The 21,047-nt window shown below is 37.5% G+C and overlaps 1 protein-coding gene across 1 annotated transcript in view; it reads right to left on the bottom strand.

The window, feature by feature from the left end:
- Window positions 1-21,047, bottom strand: part of LOC124414143 (synaptogenesis protein syg-2-like) — a 244,172-nt gene that overhangs the window by 20,443 nt on the left and 202,682 nt on the right. The window contains exons 5-10 of the mRNA XM_046895088.1: window positions 16,210-16,320; window positions 9,563-9,772; window positions 4,310-4,464; window positions 1,701-1,845; window positions 1,485-1,615; window positions 1,057-1,216 (exon numbers count right to left, since the gene is read on the bottom strand). Coding sequence (XP_046751044.1) covers window positions 1,057-1,216; window positions 1,485-1,615; window positions 1,701-1,845; window positions 4,310-4,464; window positions 9,563-9,772; window positions 16,210-16,320 — 912 coding nt within the window. The remainder of the gene's footprint in view (window positions 1-1,056; window positions 1,217-1,484; window positions 1,616-1,700; window positions 1,846-4,309; window positions 4,465-9,562; window positions 9,773-16,209; window positions 16,321-21,047) is intronic.

Consider the following 21,047-nt stretch of genomic DNA (forward strand, 5'->3'; position numbering starts at 1 on the left):
GTTGGAATATAAGCTTTTAATGAATGAATTTAATGAGGAGTAAAAAAAAATTGAGATGATTGTAAAAACACCCCCAGGAATAAGTAAAGCACGCATCGTTCATTGTCGTTGATAAATTTCATCGAGCTTCCGGCAAATGGCCAAAAGCTTCCGGTTTTGCGGCATGTATGTTATTTCTGCACGTATGCGTGTGTTCACCTGCCTACACGCCACACCTTCGTCCCGCGGGAGACGCACGCCAGACAGAGGAGCGGAGTTGAGGCAGGATGAATTAGTTTCCGCATTTTCGTGGCAAATTAATAATTCGCAAGATCAACACGAGCCTCAAGGCATTTCTGGGCACACATCCCAATCCCACCCATCTCCTCCTCATACCTTCGTCGTGGCCTGTCTAATACCGACACGGAAACCGCTAGCCATCCCTGGAATTAACTCGCCACACCAAATCCGTGATCCAGACTCTTGCCGGACTTTATCCCTTTTACAATCAGAACAAAAGCTCGCGTATTTAGGCACGAGCCATTCTTTTTACTTACTTTTTTCCGGTTTTCGGTTTAAGGGTACTTTGTAATCTACTCCTCTGCACAGAATTTCTGTCGTGCCTGATTTCGCATAAAAAGAACGGATTTTTACAGATTTCATTTTGGCTTAACTTGACGTTATTCAGTTCGTTGGATTATCAGGTGTTACGGAAATACTGTACATTTAGAACCCATTGTTTTCACAATTTTCAACGGCTTTTCTTCCATCAATGTATAATTACGTGTGAAAATATTGCATTATTATTTCTTCATCTGGACATTTTTTTATCAGAGAGGATATTTTGAAATGATTTTAGTAGTTTCTCGAGAACTTCCAGTTTCATACAAATCCAAAAGCTTTCACAAGCCCCTCAAACCATTTGAGAAAATAGATCAACAACTCGAAGTTTATGGATTATATATATTTCAAATCATTTAAATGATTGTAAAATCTCACTCTATAAGGGTAATTATACGTTAAAGAACATTATTACACTGCCTTGGAAATAATTCGTGCAACATGAATGTTACTTACACATGATCTTCAGCTCTACACTGTTGCTGGTACCATCGCCCTCGACGTTGCTGGCGACGCAGGTGTAATTGCCAGCCTGGGAGCGGTTCACCTTTCTGAAAGCGAGGTCGTATCGTTGAACGAAAACACCGTTCTTCGCGTTGTTCTGTATAACGTTTCCCTGCGGAGAAGAAATTCAAGAAGTTGCAAATAGGTCGTCGTAAACAATCACCTCGACTCCGAAAAAATTCTCTCCTCGGTGAAGATCGTTTACTTTAATTTGTCCCAAGTCGAGGTGTCGACAAAAAAAGTAAATCATTCATTCCACACCGTACCGAGTACAAACAAAATCAACACCAAATGGAGTAGAGCTTGGACCATAAAAAATTTTTTCAAAGACCTTTGTCAAGCCCTGATTTTTGAACGTCTAAAAAATTCCATCAACTCACGTTGTGCTTCCAGACGACCTTGTAAGCTTCAGGATTGGCGTGGACCTTGCACTCAAAATAGACGTCGTCACCCTCCTCGATGTCCTCGGGGTTCATGTTCGATCCAAGCTCGAGCCGAAGAACAGGAACAACTACGGAATCGAAGGACGAAACCGTTAAACAGGATCAACCAGTTGGGAAGATAACCCTTCGGGTTTCACCCTCAGATATACTTACAATTGATGTCCAGTTCCCAGTTGGCCTCCTCGACGCCTCCGTGGACCTTGTTGTTCTCGGCCCGGCAGGTCAGCTTCTTTTTATGATCCTGAAGCGTGGCCTTGAAGCTCAAGGTTGACATGGTCATGTTCATGTCCGGCGATATCTGCGGAGTAAAAATTAGAAATTTTTGTATTTCAATGGCGGTCATTGAAGTCCTGAAAATCTAAAGCAATCGTCTTTGCTCGAGTTGGATGCCTTCGAGCTTGCGGGTCGATTTTAAACTTCCGATCAATCTTCGAGAGCGATTAAATGTAACGAAGAGCGGAACAGGGGCAAATAGTCACGGGATTGGAGAACAGCTAATATCTCGACTACATTCAGAGGTCATTGCGATTGACGGTTAAGTCCTGCAGTATATATATAATACAAAGAAAACTGGATCTGACAATCGGAAAGGAATTACTCCGGACTCAGAGCCAATAAATCTCCGGATGAGCGTGTCTCGGCTTCATTTGCTCGTCTAATTATGACGTACTGCTATCAAATATGGAATATTTATTACCCAAGTTTCCCGACTAGCTGTGTATGTGTATATACGAAGAATTGATGAGATGGCTTGAATTGAGAAATAGGAATTTTCATCCCTCGATTCAAGATAATATCAACTTTAACAATACTGACTATTTTTGACACCCCGATAAACTTGCTGCAAAATAGTTTCTGTAGAAATTTTGTAGATTAACGTATTCGATTTTGAAATATAATCAAATTTTGAAAATATCAGAGCATTTTTTGACTCCTTCTAATACACCCAAAATCAAAAATTTGTCTCCCACTCTAAACCAGTGTTTGAAAAATATCGGTAGATGCAATTTCGACGGAAATAAAATACATTTTGATTGGTGTTTTACTCAGCAAACTCTCTGCTACGCGGGAAATAATGTAAAATTCAAAATTCTAACCTTCAAAATCTGATTCAGTGGTCCAAAAAATATTTACAGCAAAATTTGTGTATCTGTAACGTAAAATTTGGGTCATTTTCCATGAGTTCAACCGCCATTTTGTAGACTGTGATTCATCATACTAAAACTTCGACTCTTGATTCGAAAAGAGCGCATGAAAAAATTCCTGAATACTGAATTTGATCGAAAGCGACCTCACGATGCGGAAGAAACAGACTGAATAGCGCTGAAATATGATAAAATAAATATTGAGAGGTTAAAGCTTAACCTCAACAGCAATCAGTACTTCTATCGAAGAGAAATAAAAATACGGACGTCTCGCGGAACCAATTTGAGTAAAAGTGGTTGTTAGCAATGAATATATATCCTGAGCTTACAGCATATCTCAAAGCAAAATCAGCAATGAAGACGTTTTCGTTACCGACCGAGCGATCGGTTCTCGAACTGAAGCGACGTTTCTCGAGGATTAAAGGTATATCTTCATTGACCGGTTCGATAGACTCACAAGCTCGTGCGAGCAAGCAGCCTCGACTTTGTGTGTTATACCTACAGACCTATAGACCTGCAGGACCAAACAGGACAATCATTCTCTCGCACGCCAAAAGATTTATTGCTCGGCGCCATCCACTGCTGCTTTCACGTTACTCGCCTCGCTATTATTTTGCTCGCTTCTTACTCCTTCACGAATCTCGCAACAGCAGCACTTTACCTTACAGACGTTCCCGGTTCCCTCTCCATCCCTCCCTCCTCACTCCCTTCCGTGTCTGGATACCACCTTCCACGATTCGCCCCGTAAGCTCGACCGATTACCCACTTATGCATTGCTGGATTATCTACAGGATGTTCTAAAATACATCGATAGCAGGAAATTTTCTACAAGAGAATTTTCCAACAGCGACAAAAAAAACTTCTAGTTTTTCTAGAACTGATCATCCAACGACGATCGTTTTCGAACTCGGAACCATCTCATCATACCGGAAACTCTAGCGGCACTCGAATTTTTTTTTTATCATATTTCATCACCGTTCACGCTGTTGCTTCAACACCGTGACGTCGATGGTAATGAAATTCAGGATTCACGCGTTTTTTCGAGTGCTCTTTCTGTATCAAGTATCGAAGTTCTAGTATACCGAATCATCCTCCACAAAATGGTGGCTGGTCTGATGGAAAGTAGCCCAAACTTTACGTGACACGTACACGAATTTTGATGTAAGCATTCTTTGAGTCCATGGACCAGATTTTGAAGATTGAAATTTCGAATGAACCTTCCGTCCGCACTTTTTTTCCAAGGCGTTTTAGGCTTTCAATAAATCAGAAAAAATATCCCGATATTTTCTCAGGGTATCTACTACATTATCCGAAAGTTGGAAGACTCGAAAGTTCCGAAATATTGGTCATAAAAATTGATATTCAGAAACCGACTGTTCCCTGAAAGACAGTCTACAGAAGGAGAGTTAATTCTTACAACCCTTAAAAAAGCTTCAAAAAACAACTGTCCTCCGAGCTTAAAAGCATCCTGCCACAGTGAATTTGATTGAATAATTCATTTCGTCCTATACTTCCGATTCTCGATTAGTGAAGTGTCTTAAAGTTGAAAAAACTTTTAGCAATCTGTGAGGAGCTTGCTTCATTGTTAGTTCATAAGTTTAATTCATCGTGTCTTACCTTTTCCGAGTAGTTGTCCAAGCTTTTGCCGTTCAGGTACCACGTGGTCTTGGCCGGTGGTCTTGATCCGTATGTCATGCAGTTTATGCTGTACTTTTTTTCAGCACTGAGGGGCGCCAAATCACTGACGAGCATCTGGACACTCATTGGCTTCACTGTGAACAAAAATTTGTTGGCTTGAACGTGGCACAGACATTTTTTGCATTTGGAATACAAAAAAAAATTAATGAGTCTTATACCGGTAATTCCAAAAATATCTCCGCTGATTATTGCCTCAGCAGTGAATCAAAATTGCTCGGAGGTAGCTAAAAAATTCTAAGATAAAAACGGTGCAAAATATTTGGAATATCGTTATTCTTAGATCACGTCTTACTGTAATTTGAAGTAAGGTGAGACATAACTTTCACGCTTCTCGACCATAACAAGCAGACTTCAAATTTTTTCTTCCTACTAAAATTCTTGCGGATTCTAATAAGCGAGTTCGTTTCAAGAGATTCTTGATAAAAAAAAATTTCTTCTCGCGAGTAAGGAGTTTGGGTAAGGACATAAGGACAGGTCAACGGCTTCCAGCTTAAGGACCGACGCGTCGCGTTGCAACGACCGAAAATCAACAAGTAAAGCTCGTTTATCACGACCCTCATCCAGTTCTGCCCTGCATCTGATTAACTTGAGAATTCCTCTCCAGCAAAGTTTGGATGAATTCAAGAACTCTATGATAGACTCAAATAGGAAATAATTCGTGAAAGAGTAAAGACTTCCGATTTGATTAAATTCAAAGAAATCAATCCCAAAAGTCAATGCCTGAAATTGTTGTTCAAAAAACTTATTTCTCAAATTTACTTCTACAAAATTAATGTTCTGAGTTAGAAGCACGGTGACAAAAAAATATGTCATGAGTGGGTGAAGGTTGAAGACTGCAATAGAATCGGTGGCAAACTTGCGTATTCCGTGAACCGGCACAGAAACCACTGAAGCTCCGTCAGGGTGAGCATCGTGGATTCATTTCAGTTAATGAATCGTCCCATTATGAATATATTCATTCGTGCAGCTGCTCACCAGCTGCCGCCTCGGTGAAACTGCAGTGAAACGAGCGATGCGCCAGGAACGAACGAACGAACAAATGAAGGAATAAACGGAATGCCGTCTGCTCTGGGGAAGGACTAAAATTGCCCGGAGAATAAATAGGGAAATAGTAATTCTCTCTATGAATTTCAAATTTAAGGGAAAAGTTGAGCTCCACTTGGCAAAGGAGAACCGCCCGACCCCCTTAGATATTCTTCTGGAGCCTCGTTCTTTATCTTTACATTCAGATTCTTTTTCACTGGCTGGTGCTTGTGATACGAACGGCGTGGATATTAAGGTTCGAGCATCTCGTTAAGCTGAAAGGTCTGATTGTAAGGGTACTTGTCCTTTTGTTTTTTACACTGTCGCAAAAACGAAAATGAGCTTTTCGGACGGAATTCAAGAATGTAGAAGTTCGAATTGTAGGATTTTGAGACATTTTCTGCAGTTGAAATACTCGAAACGAAACAACTGAGCTTGAGACAGCTTCAAGACACTACACGAGAAATTCCACTGAAATTCATTCGACGGACTTGAGACGTCTGGAAGAAACTAAATTGTACTTGAATAGATTTGAAAGTGCTTCAAATGACTTATAAAAGGGATCTATAGGGATAAAAAATATTATTTAGTAGAGTACTCCACCAGACTTTGAGGAGCTTTGAGCAACTTTAGAACATTTCTAGAAGTTCAATTGATTCCGAAGGATCTTATGAAAAATGCTTGAAGAATTTTCAAGCGCATGTAGAAACTTTACAAGCCCTGAAATCAGTCGAAAATAGATTTTGCGGAAATCAGTTAACAAAACGATACTTTGATTATAGATTTCAAGTGACTTAGAACCTGACTCCAATTATTCTCTACTCAAAGCGGCCAAATAGTTTTTGGACGTTAGAATCTGCTTTATACTTATTACTCGCAGAGTCCGGAAGTCATTTTTTGAGTTTTCTTATTTCAAAACGTAGGCAATCGAACAAAACCCTTTGCTCCGTTTTCATTTCACACAAAATGTCAACGGCTGCTAATCACGGTAATAATAAATGCAATGAAGAAGGTGTCCCAATTCTCATCACTGACATTAAAAAAGCTCCGTCGTTAATTAATACAGGCATACAGAAGAGGGTGACCCGTTAAAAAATGCAGATTTATTCCGCATATCATCCGGGTAGCCTCGAGGCCAACGGTTAAGTGCCAAAGCTCCCAGATGAGTCTCGGGGTCACGTGACGTTCACTCGACGAAGTCTGAGTGGGCTCTCAGCTTTCTGCACTCATCCCACTTCTATCTGCGGAGTTTCCCCTTCTCCAAGAGCTCGGTAAGGCCAAGTCGCTGGTAACGTCACGTGACTCGTTGCGCATGCGCCGGAGCGAGAGGCGCGTAAGTGGCGCCGCCTGGCGGAACACGAGTGAAACGGGTGGCTGATTCCCGCGGCGTTTGACGAAATCGAGGGGGGAAAACACGGCCGATCGAAAGGGATCGAAGGGGATCGAAAAGTATTAGAGCTGCCACCGAGTGTCACGTTCTTCGTCTCTCGCTCGGAGAAATGAACCGCGTCGTAACTCAGCAGCCGGGTGAAATCATGGCCGTTGTTCCCTCGTCCGTATAAATCAGGACCACCATGTTACCCAATTTCACTGGCCTGACTCCATTACCAGCCAACTGCCCTCTAATTAGTAAGGCTCGATTAGACACCGGTGCCTGCTTTCTCGTACTTCTTCACCCCTTTCCTCCACCCCCATTTCCGCCTCCCCATGCAACACCACTAGCTGTACCTCGTCTCATAATTTTCACCTGTTCCGTTTATTTATTGTCATTGTTGTACCGAATTTCCCCGTTATTATGATGTTCCTGGTTTTTTTTTTTTTTTTTTTTTTTATCTTAGGATAAAAAACCGAAAGTAAATATCATCAGATGTTTTCAAAAATAGGTACACACATTTAAAATGTTATTCGTTTCATAGGGTTTTTCATTTATTGTCTGTAAAATAATCTATCGTTTGATGTTTTTTTTTTTTTTTAATTTATGTAATTGTATTACAATATAAACTCGAGTTAATTTTTGTCATAATATTCTTACACTTTTCAAAATCGTATAATTTGTTCTGCTTCAATTTATAATAAATATCACGATTTTCGCGATAAAAAAAACTTTACTTTAATTCTAAGGTATATGAAAATAGAAATTTTTCATTTCCTGGTATTTTTGGAACGCTTCAATCAGGAATGCTGTATTTGAATATCGATGCAGAAATCACCGAATAACGCATATTTTCGAATTGAAAGACGTTTCTTGAAAAAAAAAAAAAAAAAAAAAAAAAAAACTGCTAAATCCAAGAGAAAAATTCTTCAACGAATCGATAAATCAAATCGAATAAAATTGAAATACCTTAGAAGTTTCATCGACAATTTGTAAAGTTAATATTTAAAAATTCCACCTGATACCTTATAGGATAAATTTTTGATCTTAATCGGAATCGTGGAGAAATTCTTTTTATCGAAGCACTGGTTTAATTCGTATGAATGGCGGTTCGAGGCTCGTTGAAAAAGATTAGAGGAGGGTGGTGACCCGCAGTTGATTTTTCACCTAGCGAACGGAGGAGCCTCATTTCATCCGTATAACCCGTTACCTCGAAGCCTCGCCGCAAATCCAATCTCAAGTCGATGCTATTCCTTGCTAATGACTTGTATCGGCTTTCCAATTTAGAGAGAAATCGATCGCGTGGTTTGTGCGATGCCCGATTCTCGCTAAGGTAGTTGAAGGCTCGACCACTGCCCGCAATGCTATTCAACTACCACCCTAATCGATTGGTTATAATACCCGGAGGCTGCCGGATTACCTGCGGGCCGTTCTTGACTGGCAACAAATAATGAAATTCCGTCCACTCGACTCTTCGGGGGGCAAAAAGTGCGAGATGAGAGATGAAAGAAAGGAGGAAAGAAAAACGAAGCGTACTCGACTCGTTTCCGTCGACGAAAATCACCGACAACAAGTTGATGAAGTTACGAAAATCCGGAATAGCAGTCGAAAAGAGTGGATTGAAAAGTGGACATTTTTTCGAAAGTCAAAGTCGCAAATTCAATTTCACTAAAGCTACTGATTCTATACGATATCACAAAGTTAACGAGAACTCTGTACAATTATTAAGGGTGTATTCTGGTCTAGAGATTTGAAAAAACGATTTTTTTTTCTCGATATTTTTGAACTTTAGACCTTTGAAAATAAGTCTCTAAGAGGATTTATGGAAATTCAAATTATTTTTGGAGTTACAGTCATTTTCCTGACGCGTCGAGTAAAACGGGTTTTCTCGAAACTACTTTTTTCGATACGTTTGACGTGATATCTCAAGTTCTGATTGACCGATTTACTTGAAATTTGGTGGAAATGTTCTTCGTATATCGCGCTACGATAGAAAGCACGGATTATTAAAAAAAAATATTTTGCTGTCCTTCAAAAATTCGGAAAGGCCAAAAAACAGGGGCGCAAAAAGTTTTTTTTTTTAAATCGTAGGCATTTTGTCCATAAAAAATTATTTTTCCTCTTTTCGTGCTCCAGACTATCGAGACGTCTTTACTGATGAAGAATGTCGTTGGTTTTTTTGTTTCAGAACAGTACATAAGTCAAAAACCTGTCCAACAAGAAGTGCCTTTATTTTTACAGCCCCGTAACTTTTTGTGTTTTGGATGTTTTTTATTTTTACGATTTTTTTTTTTTTTTTTTTGTATTCTCGAAACATCAATAAAGGTCTAGTAAAAAAATGGATGGCAAAAATGTTTTCTATTTCTTTTTCATCTCACTTACAAAAATGCCTAAAATTTAAGCCTCTAGATCAGAATTTTTGTCGGACATTTTGATTTGCAATTTTTTTTTAATAATTCAGAGGTATGTGTAGATTGACAAAAAGTTAAGATGTTGAACTAAACTTACTAAAAATCGTTCAAAGAACCTAAAACTTGTTCATTCATTGACACGTTCAGGCAGTCGCTACTTTATGATTGAAAATTGTAGAAGATTTTGAAAATTCTGCATCAAAATTTCGCTCAAATCCTTAAAATCGAAGAGTATGGACTAGAGCCTTAGACCAGAAGAAGACTTAAGATTGAAAAATTATGAACAAAGAAATAAAAAATGTCTGAACAAATGTCTTTTGAATATTCGAACTTGAAGACAAATTTGAAGATAAAAAAATTACTCACGGTACATCTCGATTCTAACGGACGCTGAAACTGGTTGACTGATGTTGTTGTTCGACGCCTGGCAAGTGAATTCTGCGTGCAAATCTGCCCTGGTCAGCATCGTGACGACCAAAGTATTTCTTCGGGGCCCAGAAGGGGATTCGCTCGGCTCCTCTTCCGAGTCAAGAAGCATTTCACCTCTCCACCATCTCACAACAGGCTGAGGTCGACCTGAAAGTAGAAATTTTTTTTGAATCAATAATTATATACAAAATGGGTTCCAAAAAAAGAAAACAAAAAAAAAACTGGACTGATTTAAAACGTGAATAAAATTTTTAAGCGATTTTACTCACGATTTAAATCAGTTTAGGTTTTTTTTTTTGGCTCACCCTCTAGATTTTTTTAGATCAGATAACAGAATTTGAAAAGCGTTTACAATAATTTCCGGAGGCTAAGAACGAGTCGAAATGATTCGTGAATTAGAGTTTCGAAATTTGTTTTAAACTTTAATAGTAAAAACGTGATACCTAGTTTATTTATTGTTATAAAAATTTCGTTATAATCGGTTGAATAATTGTTAGTAGTTAAACAAATTTCTCTGAGAAAGGTGAAAGCTGATAATCGCAGTAATTTCCCTGAGAACGACGGTGTAAAAATAAAATTTGAGACACCGCCTTACGTGAATGTTTATACCAAGATGTTGATGGAAAAATTAAATTTTTAAAACACGCAGTATAGTGATAATAAAAATGGCGATTCACGATTATAACTTACCAGGCTCAGATTCGTTCACATTGCACGATGCACCGAGCATATTGTGTATGCAAAAAGCTGCAAGGAAGGGTCGAAAGGGTTGGAGTAGGTCAGGCAGCAGTAGTTGAGACCACTTAAGTACGCGAAGCCCGTAATTTTCGAGCAGGTTAAAGAGGCCTCGCTGTGCGGAATTAAAGCCTCAAGATTATACCCGGTGAGTATTAACGACACGCGACAATCAGGACTAATTACACGCGGCCACACAACTTCTTACACTACAAGTGATAAAGTGATAATCAAACTCGTTAGAGCGATCCTGCCTTGGTGAAAAGTCAGCGGAGTATGATTGATTCAAAAAAATCAGAAGAATTTTTGGGAACAAAAAAAAATATCAACCGGTCGGTTTTGAATTTCATTTGAATCTAGCTTAAAGAAATTTATAGCAAGATTAGGTATAGTAAGAATGTTCAGATTTTTTTTTTTCTCTTATGAAAACAATTTTTTGACAAATTCTTAACGAATGTGAAAGAAAACTGGATCGAAAATGAGTGAACATTTTTTTTTTAATGAAATTCAAGGTTGGTTCTGGATCTCAAATCCAGATCTAGCAGATTTTAATTGCTACTGATAATTTATAGTGAAAGAAAAAAATGTGAAGAAAAATAAGGAGGCGGTTACGGAAGTCTCGAAGAAATCCGAAAAGAATCCTGAAAATTATTTGACAACCTTAAAAATGTTGATTTTAAATTATAATGAAGAGAATAGAACGTAAATTTGGTAAACAAAAAGTGAAATTGTAAGAGACGTTGAAATCAAATAGTCCAAAAAATTGATCAAAGATCCAAGTGAGTATGATATTTATTTTAGATCGATCGAAAATAAGACGAGAAAAAAAAATAACGATAGTTTGTTGCTCATTTTGAACGAGAATTTGGACGAATTTCATTCAAAAAAATTTCAGTTCGAAAAGAAGCATCGAAGAATAGAAAGAAAGATGGCAGGTAGACGAATGGTTCATAAATCTTGAGCGATGTTTCTAAATTCTAGTCTTTAATTGCGATGGCCAGTAAACTGAAAAAAATCGATAGAACGATTAACCCAGTCTAAAAAATAATCGAACGTGACTCGATTGAATCGGTAAGAATTGATCGATTCGATCAATTCATGATTTTTTAAAACGGTGTATTTGAAATCAAGATTTTGTGAATTTCAGTATATGTAGTCTTAATAGCAGAAAAAGTTTTTTTGATAATTTATAGTTTCATTAAGAATATTATTCAATTTCAGGTAAAATTATTCATTTAACTTCGAATTATTATATGAAAATAGGAACTGAGTAAGTAATACAATAATGATAATAATATTAATAATAATTGATACTTTAATCACATAAATTGATATTGTATCGTATCGTTCATGAAAGTAAAAAGCAAAAACTGATTATGAGAAGGAAAAAAAAAATCGACAATTTTTTCCCATTCTCATCTGGTAGTCCAGAAAATTACTTGACCTGAGTTTAAAAAATCTACAAATGACCTCAAATAACATTAGAAAGAGTACATTTATCGTAAAATAATAACAAATCATTTTTTGTAGAGCATTCAATTCCCTACAAAAATATGTCTGTGAATTTTGTTTAAGACTTGTCGTTAGCTAGTTATGAAAATCAGAAGAAGACCTAAAAATTAGAGGACATTCTTTTTTCGTCATTTGAAAGACGTCATATTCAGTATAACTTTGAATAAAAAAAAAATCGTCGATTTTTTTTGTACAGTCTAAGGTACCTGCATAGAAAGCCCCGACACACATATATGCGTAGTTGAAAACGTTGGAAAAAGGTCGACGAACGCGTAGAAACAAGAGACAAGAAAGAAAAAAAAAAAAAGAAAAAAATCAAAAAACAAGCGAATGAATAGACGTACACAAAATGAAGAAAATCCAGGTTGCATTAAGGGCATGCCTAGAATGCAACGGGCAATGAATATTGATGCTTAGCGGCACTCGGTACGTGGTAGCGAGGCTGGAGGACCGTAGGGATTGGAATGGCTGATGGCGGGGGTGGAGGTGGGGGTGGAGGTGGGGGTGGGTACCTTGCCGAGATTAAGTTGTTTACTTTAAATACATTTTAACGCCGTGAAATAACAAGCGTTGCATCGTGATCATTTTCCCCCCACCCTTACCATCCCCCTGGCCGTATAAACGCGGAGCTTCACCCTGCACTGCAGGGATCGGAAGCTCGAGCTTGCGAGGAACGAAACTGCATTTTCGCACCGACTGTAATACCGTTTTATTCACAGCTGTTTATACCCTATTGGAGAATCTGCATCTCCGCCTGAAACATTAATTTTATAGCTTTTTTATCGCGACTACATAAGCCGCGCTATATGAGGAAAAAAGAAATATAGGGGCAGAGAATAATAGAAAAAGACGAACTGGTTGAACGGAGTATTAAATTAATGTGAAGGAAAATTTTTTAATTTAATTTTATTATTTAATTGCAGGGATGAAAGTGTTAAATACAAATAAGAACATTGGATTTTGTTATCGGGGTTTTTCTTTTTTGGTTGACGTGAGAATTATTCTCGACTTGAAATGACATTGAATTTTATTTTGAGAATGAATTTAAACACTAGAATGATAAACGACCCGAAAAATCGACACGATATCAATTTTGCAAAGATGAAAAAAAAAAAGAAATGGAAAGAGAATCGTGAGATAAGTGAAATTTCGCGAATGTATTAACCAGAGTTTATGTAAAATACCGGTTTATCATACTGCCGTGTTTCGCGAGGAAAGCGATTCCGTAAAAGAGTTTACAGCCGGCATTCAAACGCTCGAAAAGAGGCGAAAAAATAGTCCAGTAAAAAAAGAAGCAAAATTTAAATGTAAAAAAAGGTGCAAATATAAGTGTATGAAAAAAGAGGACATTCAAATTGAGGCATAAAAATTACTGCCTATACACGAGAATCGTGAAGTGTGTTTACGATAAGGTTAGAATATTTTTCACAGATTGAAAGAAACCAGTTGAAAAATAACGCTGTTAAAAGGTAAGCACGTGTGTACCTGAAGACTCTTGCTATTATAGTTATTTGCTTGAGGAGCTGGTGTTTAAGTTCTGGTGGATAAGAAGAAAAATCGTGATCCAAACGCGCGTCGAGTTGGGGTGGTTTATGGTAAGGGAGGAAACAGCTAGAAGGAACAGAAGTCAAACAAAATTGGCTGCACGCAACAAGCGGCGCGATAGTACGGCGATAATCTGTAACGAAGAAACTGCGACCATGTTCTTCAACACATAAAAGCAGCAGTTGGTATGCGTGGGAGCCGGAAAGCGGAGAGAAGGCTGTTGACTTTGCGTTTCCAGCGTCGGTCACAAGGCCTCTCTATTCGCTGTTTGAGTTTTCCTCACTTTCGAACTACCCGCGTCAACCTTCCGTAGCTTGAACGTACGCTAGGTACGTTATCAAATAAACTAGGCATCGCATATTGGAAGTACGAACTGTTACTCAAGTTTCAAACGAGCGACTCTCTTGCGGTTCTTGAAACTGTAATGCACACAGAGTGATATGAGGTACGTAATTCCGAGAACAAACATTCCCTGCTTAACCTTAAATTAGATTTTAAACTTCTCAACTGTTTTCCCATATTTCATAGCCTTCGGCGTCATATCTAGAGAACGGTTCGACGGATTGGTATAAGATTTGAACCATAAACTCCTCGCGTGAATGCTGTCAATGTGAGCTGTCAAATTTGATCATCCATCGCACTGGTCGAGACGTTGATCTCACGTTCAAGACCGCGCCATATTGAAAACGGAATTTCTTCACGGAGGACATTCTGTACCGCTATGAAATTGATACACGGAAGCAATTAGATAGCATTTCAGGGAAATTTCTGATCCATTCATTGTTATGGAATGAAAATAACAAAAAAAGAAGGTACGTGGACATGAAAAGCTCCGCAGCTTTTCCAGCTTCCTAATCACTGGAATGACGGGAGATATATTCCTACCCTCTCTGCCCACATGTCCAGAAAATTTCTTTATTTGGATCGTTAGTAACACAATGTATTCATACAGCTATTGTTGGTCGTTCCATCTGCAGTCGGTGGCTTTAATGAACGTGAGCTTTACTCCACGCCCTCAGTTTTTTTCCCCATTCTCTCCTTTCCGATCAGAAGGGAAAGGGAAACGTAGAATCTGACGTGAAAGAGGACGTGAACCCGTTTTCTTTTACCTTCCCGCTAATTAACGCGTCGCAAGGAAAAAAAAAAAAAAAAAGGAAGAAAGGAAGAAAAAAAACTAAAGGAAAAAAGAAAAAGTATATATACACATATAGCTGTATCCCTTGACCAATTTTGCGATCATTTTTTCCCAGATTCGATCCGTTATACCGTCGAATTCTCCGATCCTATCACCTCTTGCGGTCACTGCGGAAAAGGGCGATTCGCAAAACTGAAATTACTTTATCGAGGGCTCGTTAATCATCCCCATTGAAACGACCGCGTCGCTGTCCTTTCATCTTCCGTAACACGGTAGCTAGTACGCGACAGATTATAGTCCTGTAGGATCGAACCTATATCTTTCCCGAATTTCGATTAAAATCAAAAGGGGAATAATAAAAAAATAATTCCGCTGTTGATTGCGTCGGATGAAAATATAAATGGAATTTTCAAAAAGTCAATTATTTTACCACGATTGAGGGTCAAATTGCTATTTTTTGCTTTGATCAAGTGCAGAGAAAAGTTTTTGCGATACATTTCATCAGTTATTAGATATACGAGTTTATTTTATTAAAGATAATATTAAAAGAAATTCAATAACAAATTATCCTTTCCTGTCATTTTTTCTCAATAATCACTAACAATTAATTTCACGTAATTCACGTGCAGGCAGTTGCTGATAGAATTGCTTCTACGTACCATACACGTATGTACAACTTTCATAAACAACTTCTTTGCTTGTTTGCTGTTGAAATATTTATCGCAACGCGTTACATGACCTAGCAAACAACCACCGTGTGTATACCGCCTCCAATTGTTATCAATATTTCCTCGCGATATCAGGTATGCGCACATGTTTGTGCTACTCAAACAAGGGAAACGTTACCGTGATTCCGATAAACTAATAAACGACAAACTTCTACAATTCCGATTCGAATCAAATGCTTTTTGCACAATTTCTTTACCGTTAGATTACCTTATCAGCTGTACCTGCAGTAGAAAATTATTCCCTCGAACAAAGTTGAAAGGCATTTGGTGTGACGATTTCTATACCACGAAATTCGTGAATTTTTTCAGTCGACTTCACGTCTCGGTGGTGAAAATTTTATAATTTTTACCCAGCAAGGTGAAAAGTTTTTTAATCCCAGGAAAATGTTTTTCATTCTTCGACAAACTTATGTTTGACAATAGAAAAAAACAAAAAATTAAAACATTTTCGTAGCCAAAAATTTCTTACTCGTACACTTTTATCGCAGAAGATCAAAGTCTTTTTTTTTTTTTTTCATTCAGGAGAAATGCCGTTGGAACGAATTTTTTTATTACAATATCTATATATAAAAATCCTGTTTCAGGATATTCGTTTACGCTAATCTCCGAAACCGCTTAACCAATTGCAGAAACGCTGCACGGCCGCCATTTTTAAATAAACTATTCTATAAAAATTATGTTTCACAGTCAAACAAACGTACAACAAACTTCTAAATTTGTATACACGGTTTATTTTCTATTTTTCGAGAAAAAAAATCACGAAACAGCCTATTTTTCCGCCTCTAGAGTGGCCTCACCCTTTAACCCTTAGAGGACTTTCTAAAAATCTTTTTTTCTACAAAAAAGTGATCTAAAGTCCAGAATGTTGGGCCAAATTGAAGTCGAATTTCGGTAGGTCAATGACTTTACGCGAAATGATGAGAACTTACCCCCAAAGACGACGCAAGTGAGCCGCATGAGTCCACCCTCGACGTAGGGACCAGCAACCGTAGGAACCGACCTCTCGTTGTCATCAAGGATGTTGGGCTTGTGCGGCGGCACTAAGAGAGCAAACAGAAATCAGGTCAAGTGGTTAGTTTTCGGTGTGACGAGGACAGAGGCGAGGCACGCATCTCTGCGTGAAAGCTCTTCTCCGCGTCTCTGACTAGGTAAAAGCTCGAGCCTGTAATTCATAGTCACAAGTTCTAACAGCGTTCTTTACTCGTAGAGAAAGTTGCGAAATTTGGGCTGTATGTAAGGACAAAAACAGGTTTTTGATACGATTCAAGATGGGAAATGAAAAATCTTGTAACAAGTCGGGTTTTTTGGCTTTCAACGGAGAGAAATTGGAAAAACTGATTTTTTTCATCACACCGTGAAAACGAAAGAGGCTCTCGGTTTGTCTGATGACAAATTTTCGAATTGATATAAAAAATGGTTGAATGAAAAGTTTGAAAACGGACAGTACTTGCCGCAAGAATGAAAAAATTTTTAAAGAAAGATTGGAAATAATTTGATTCGTAATTAGCAATCGTTTTTTCTTTCGAATTAATACATGCGCCGATATTTGCTGAACTTTTGGCAAAATCGCAAGAGATTTGCAGCGATTTTTTCGTTACCAAGGATCGGCACTTTAGAATATTCAAAAACGAAAGTAAAAAATTGTAGTACCATCAGAGTCGAGACTGATAAAAATCCTTAACCAATGCGATATTGACATCAAAACGATCTATAAACAAATCTCAGATCTACAACTAAAAAAAATCCTCAACAAAGGCGATATTAAAAGAATGAAATTTCACTTGCACTTCTGAAATTTTCAAAATGAGATTTAAATTTTCGCCGGTGATAATCACGCCGATTAAAATTTCGTCGAAAAATTTTATCTCACCGAGATGCGCGATCGAAATTTTCGCGGGTAGATATTCGCTCGAGGGTAAGCCTGGTGATGATTATAATATACAGACTTATAACTTGACCGGAGAAAGATTGATCTGACGGGTAGTTGTTCGAGGCGAGCGAATCGTCGGTCATAGTGAAATAAATAAGATTTTAAATCGTCGGAAAGCAACCCGCTGAGCGAACCTTGACAACCTGTTTCAACCGGGCAACCCTACCGATCATGCCTTGTTCCCTGGGAGTTCGCGTGACGGTTTACTCGGTATCAGATCGAGTCGCGTCGCTGTTTCCCTCCGTTTTGAACACGTTAGCCTGCGGCAGGCCGCAAAGCTGCCTTTGCGAGCTTGTTCGAGATTCAAAATGACGTGTATACCAATTAATTAAACGCCATCCTTCAACGCCAGCTGCCCTCGCATACCTAGAAGAGCGAAAGAGCGAAACCTGCACTGCGGCTCGACTGCTTGCAATTAGAATCGATATAACGATCAGTCAGTTTTTCTTTTCTTTACAGATTTTTACGATGTGACTGAAATTTGAACATTTTTTTGTTTTTTGGTTTTTTTATTTCTCATTTTTAATTTTTAGTTTTATATTTCATATGTTTTTGCGCATCCGGCAGGAAATTTTTTCTGATCAAACGATTTCTTTTGGAAAATTTGTGCAGAATTTATTTTCATTTTTCAAGATTGCCAATGTCTGGATAAAAAATTATCACAGAACGGATAATCGTATTACAGAAATTTTAGAGAATTAATTTTTATTTTTCATGCTCTGTTTATCTTATTTAATATTTAAGCCCAAAATTAATAAGTATAATCTATTTGAAAAGGGTTTTCCTTGTACGTATAAATCTATGAACAGAAAGAAGGACGAGAAAAATTCAAAACACACTTTCACGATTGTTATTACAACCATAATATATAAGTGGAGAGAAAAAAATAAGCTTAAAAATTTCTCTCTATTGAAAATCAAGAAAACGGCTCATATAATTACGAAAAAAATTTCAAAACTCTAATTTTAATAACAGTAATAACCTGGGAAAAAGACGCGAAGGACGAATACGGGTTGATTTAATTTGGTTTCTCGTTCTCGTGCGATTTTGAGTTAGAAACGGATTTGATTTATACATTCATTACGTACATAAATGAAAAAAAAAAAAAAAAAAAAAATTATTGAGAAGAGAGGGCGGTTTGTCGGAGAAAACGAGTTGCAGGATCGTACCTGCGGGCAGAAATTCAAGGGAGAATTTTCGTCCTCGATAAACGGCGTCCGCGAATCGGGAGTATTAATTAATCCGAAGGATTTAATTTGACTCGAGAGAAACGGTTGCGGACTTCGGTTTTATCTCCCTTTTCTCTTTTTCTCTCTTTCTCTCTCTCTCTCTCTCTCCTCGAACGGCCACTCGAAAATTTGAATAATTCGGTACTCGGAAAGGCCGCGGTCGCCGGGTGCTGACGTGAATTTTTATTCCAAGGAAAATTGAATTCGACGCAACTCTCGTCCGGGTTCGAAAGGCAAAAGGTTGAACAAATTTTTTTCCACCCCTTTTATTTCTCTCTATTTTTAACTTCATACACTTTTCTGTATCATACTTCCATCTCTTCACTCGGAGTTAAGTCTCGTTCTTCTTTATTTCGAGATTTTAGTTCGTTTTGAATTGCATTTTTCCCTTTTCTCCAAGTTTTTTCCGCTACATAATTTTTTTTTTTATTTTTTTTTTTTTATTTTCATTTTTTGAGAAGTTTACAAATTTACGGTTCGACGTTGAACGCAGTTCAAGTATTTTTCTAGAAAACAACTTTTCACAAAAATATCTGATCGCAAAAACGGCTGGATGAAAAAAAACAAAATTTACAGGATTTTATAACGATTTGATGGGCATGAAAAATTGCCATTTTCCTTTCAACTCGAACTTCCGGTTTTACCAGAAATATTACCGATCTTCAATTACGTTTCTCTCGGTTTATAATACATGAATTCAAAAGAAACCGTATAAATTTTTTGTTTTCACAAAATTTTTCCCCCCTTCTTTTTTGCAAAACTTTTTTCATTCAGTTGCCAAGTCCTGTCAGTTTCAGATTTTTTACTCTGCTGTTTTCAAAATCATCGCGAAAGATTGTCTGACAGACTTTTCTTTTTTCAAGGTAATGAAAAGTATGGATGGGGGGGTGAAATTTTGGAAATACCAAAAAATCGAATGACCGAAAAGCCGAAGATTTCAAGATAGGAATTCTCAAATAACGAAAGATCAGTGAATCAAAAATTTTACTATTAACAAATCACGTAAATAACTGTTTGACCGAGCGGTCTTGTATCAAAAAAACGTTTTATTAGAATACTTTGCATTTCCAATGAACAAAGCACAGGATCTAAAAATCCAGAAAATGACAATTTATGAATTAGAAAATCAACCTCGACGAATAAATCGAAAAGCCAATGATCCGAAAAAAATGTGTCAAAAATAAAATATCAAAAGAATGAAAATTTCGATCTGCAAAATGTAGAATGCCAAAAGTCCAAAAAAAAAGGGCCAGACTTCAGAATCACATGGGCACTTTCCCCTTTAGTCTTTCGGAAATTTGACCTCCACCCAAAAAAGTATCTCGAAAATCAGTTTTTCCTGCCTGTTACAAAACGGTCCATTCCGTACTTTTGATATCAACGACGATTACATTATTTCCGCGTTTCGCAGTCAGAAGTCGACCCTGACCCTTGCGTTTGAATCGTTTTACCGTGAGACACGCCAGAGTTGAATTTGGGCAATTTTATTGCCTCTTTAGCGGAGGAGAGTTGAGCGGCTGTCTCCGTGCCGCACGAATGCCTGACCATTTGTGATGATAGGTATGTTAACGTGGCAGCTAAGCACATATGTACAATACATTGGCATATATATGTATAGCACACAAGAGTTCCACTGCGTGTGTAATCCACGTAATGTTACACCATTGATGGCAAAACATCACGCGTCTGTTTTTTTTTTACCCTTATGGTTGTCCGGAAGTTGCAGGTGAAATAGCGTGTTTTTTTGTTTTCTTGGTTGTTTTTTTGTTTTTTGTTTTTCTATGTGTTTAATTACTCGACGCCAGATATGTGTAACGTATTTATGTATATGGGGCATTCAAAGTGAAATCTAGGAGTCATTTCCCTCAGGTCATCAGATCCTTTGCGCAAATGATTTTTCTTCGCATTGATTCGAATTCAAAAAATGGTTCATTCTTTTTTTAAGAATTTTTTCCTCGCTACTCCTTCAGGTGGCGAGACGATAGTTTTTTTGTAAAAAAAAAAAAAAGGATGACTGAAGAAACACCATTTTTTTCTAATCATCATTTTACTTATTTACGACCTAGAATTTGTGGAAGAAATTGTAGAATTTTGAAAATCCTTTTCTTCTGTTTTATCCCTTCTATACACAAAAACGATCGTCGCGCTACCTGGAGGAGTAGCGAGAAAATTCTTCAAGAAAATTAGGCTTCTTTGGAAGTGAAATCGATGCGAAAAAAAAAAAAAACGTTATGGAAGGATCTCATGACCTGAGGTAAATGACTCCTGGATTTCACTTGGAATGCCCGGTATAATATACTAAATACATAAGTGTGTATTCAACTGTAACTCGGCCACAGGGGAAAAACGTTGGATAATTTTTTTTACACGCAGGCATTTAAACGACGGTCGTCATTTTACATTTACGGAATATATGTATACATAATGTTTGAATTAGGAAAATTAATATTGTTGAAAATGGTTCTTTTGTTAAGTATATTAATATTGTATTAATTGATATTATTAAAATCAAAATTTTTCTTTCAATAAATTAAATTAAATATATTTATTCGAATTAGTTTGAAAATAAAACAAATTTTTTAACTTTAATTTATAAAATCAATACTTT

Source organism: Diprion similis, chromosome 13 (assembly GCF_021155765.1).
Source record: "Diprion similis isolate iyDipSimi1 chromosome 13, iyDipSimi1.1, whole genome shotgun sequence".
NCBI lineage: Eukaryota > Metazoa > Arthropoda > Insecta > Hymenoptera > Diprionidae > Diprion > Diprion similis.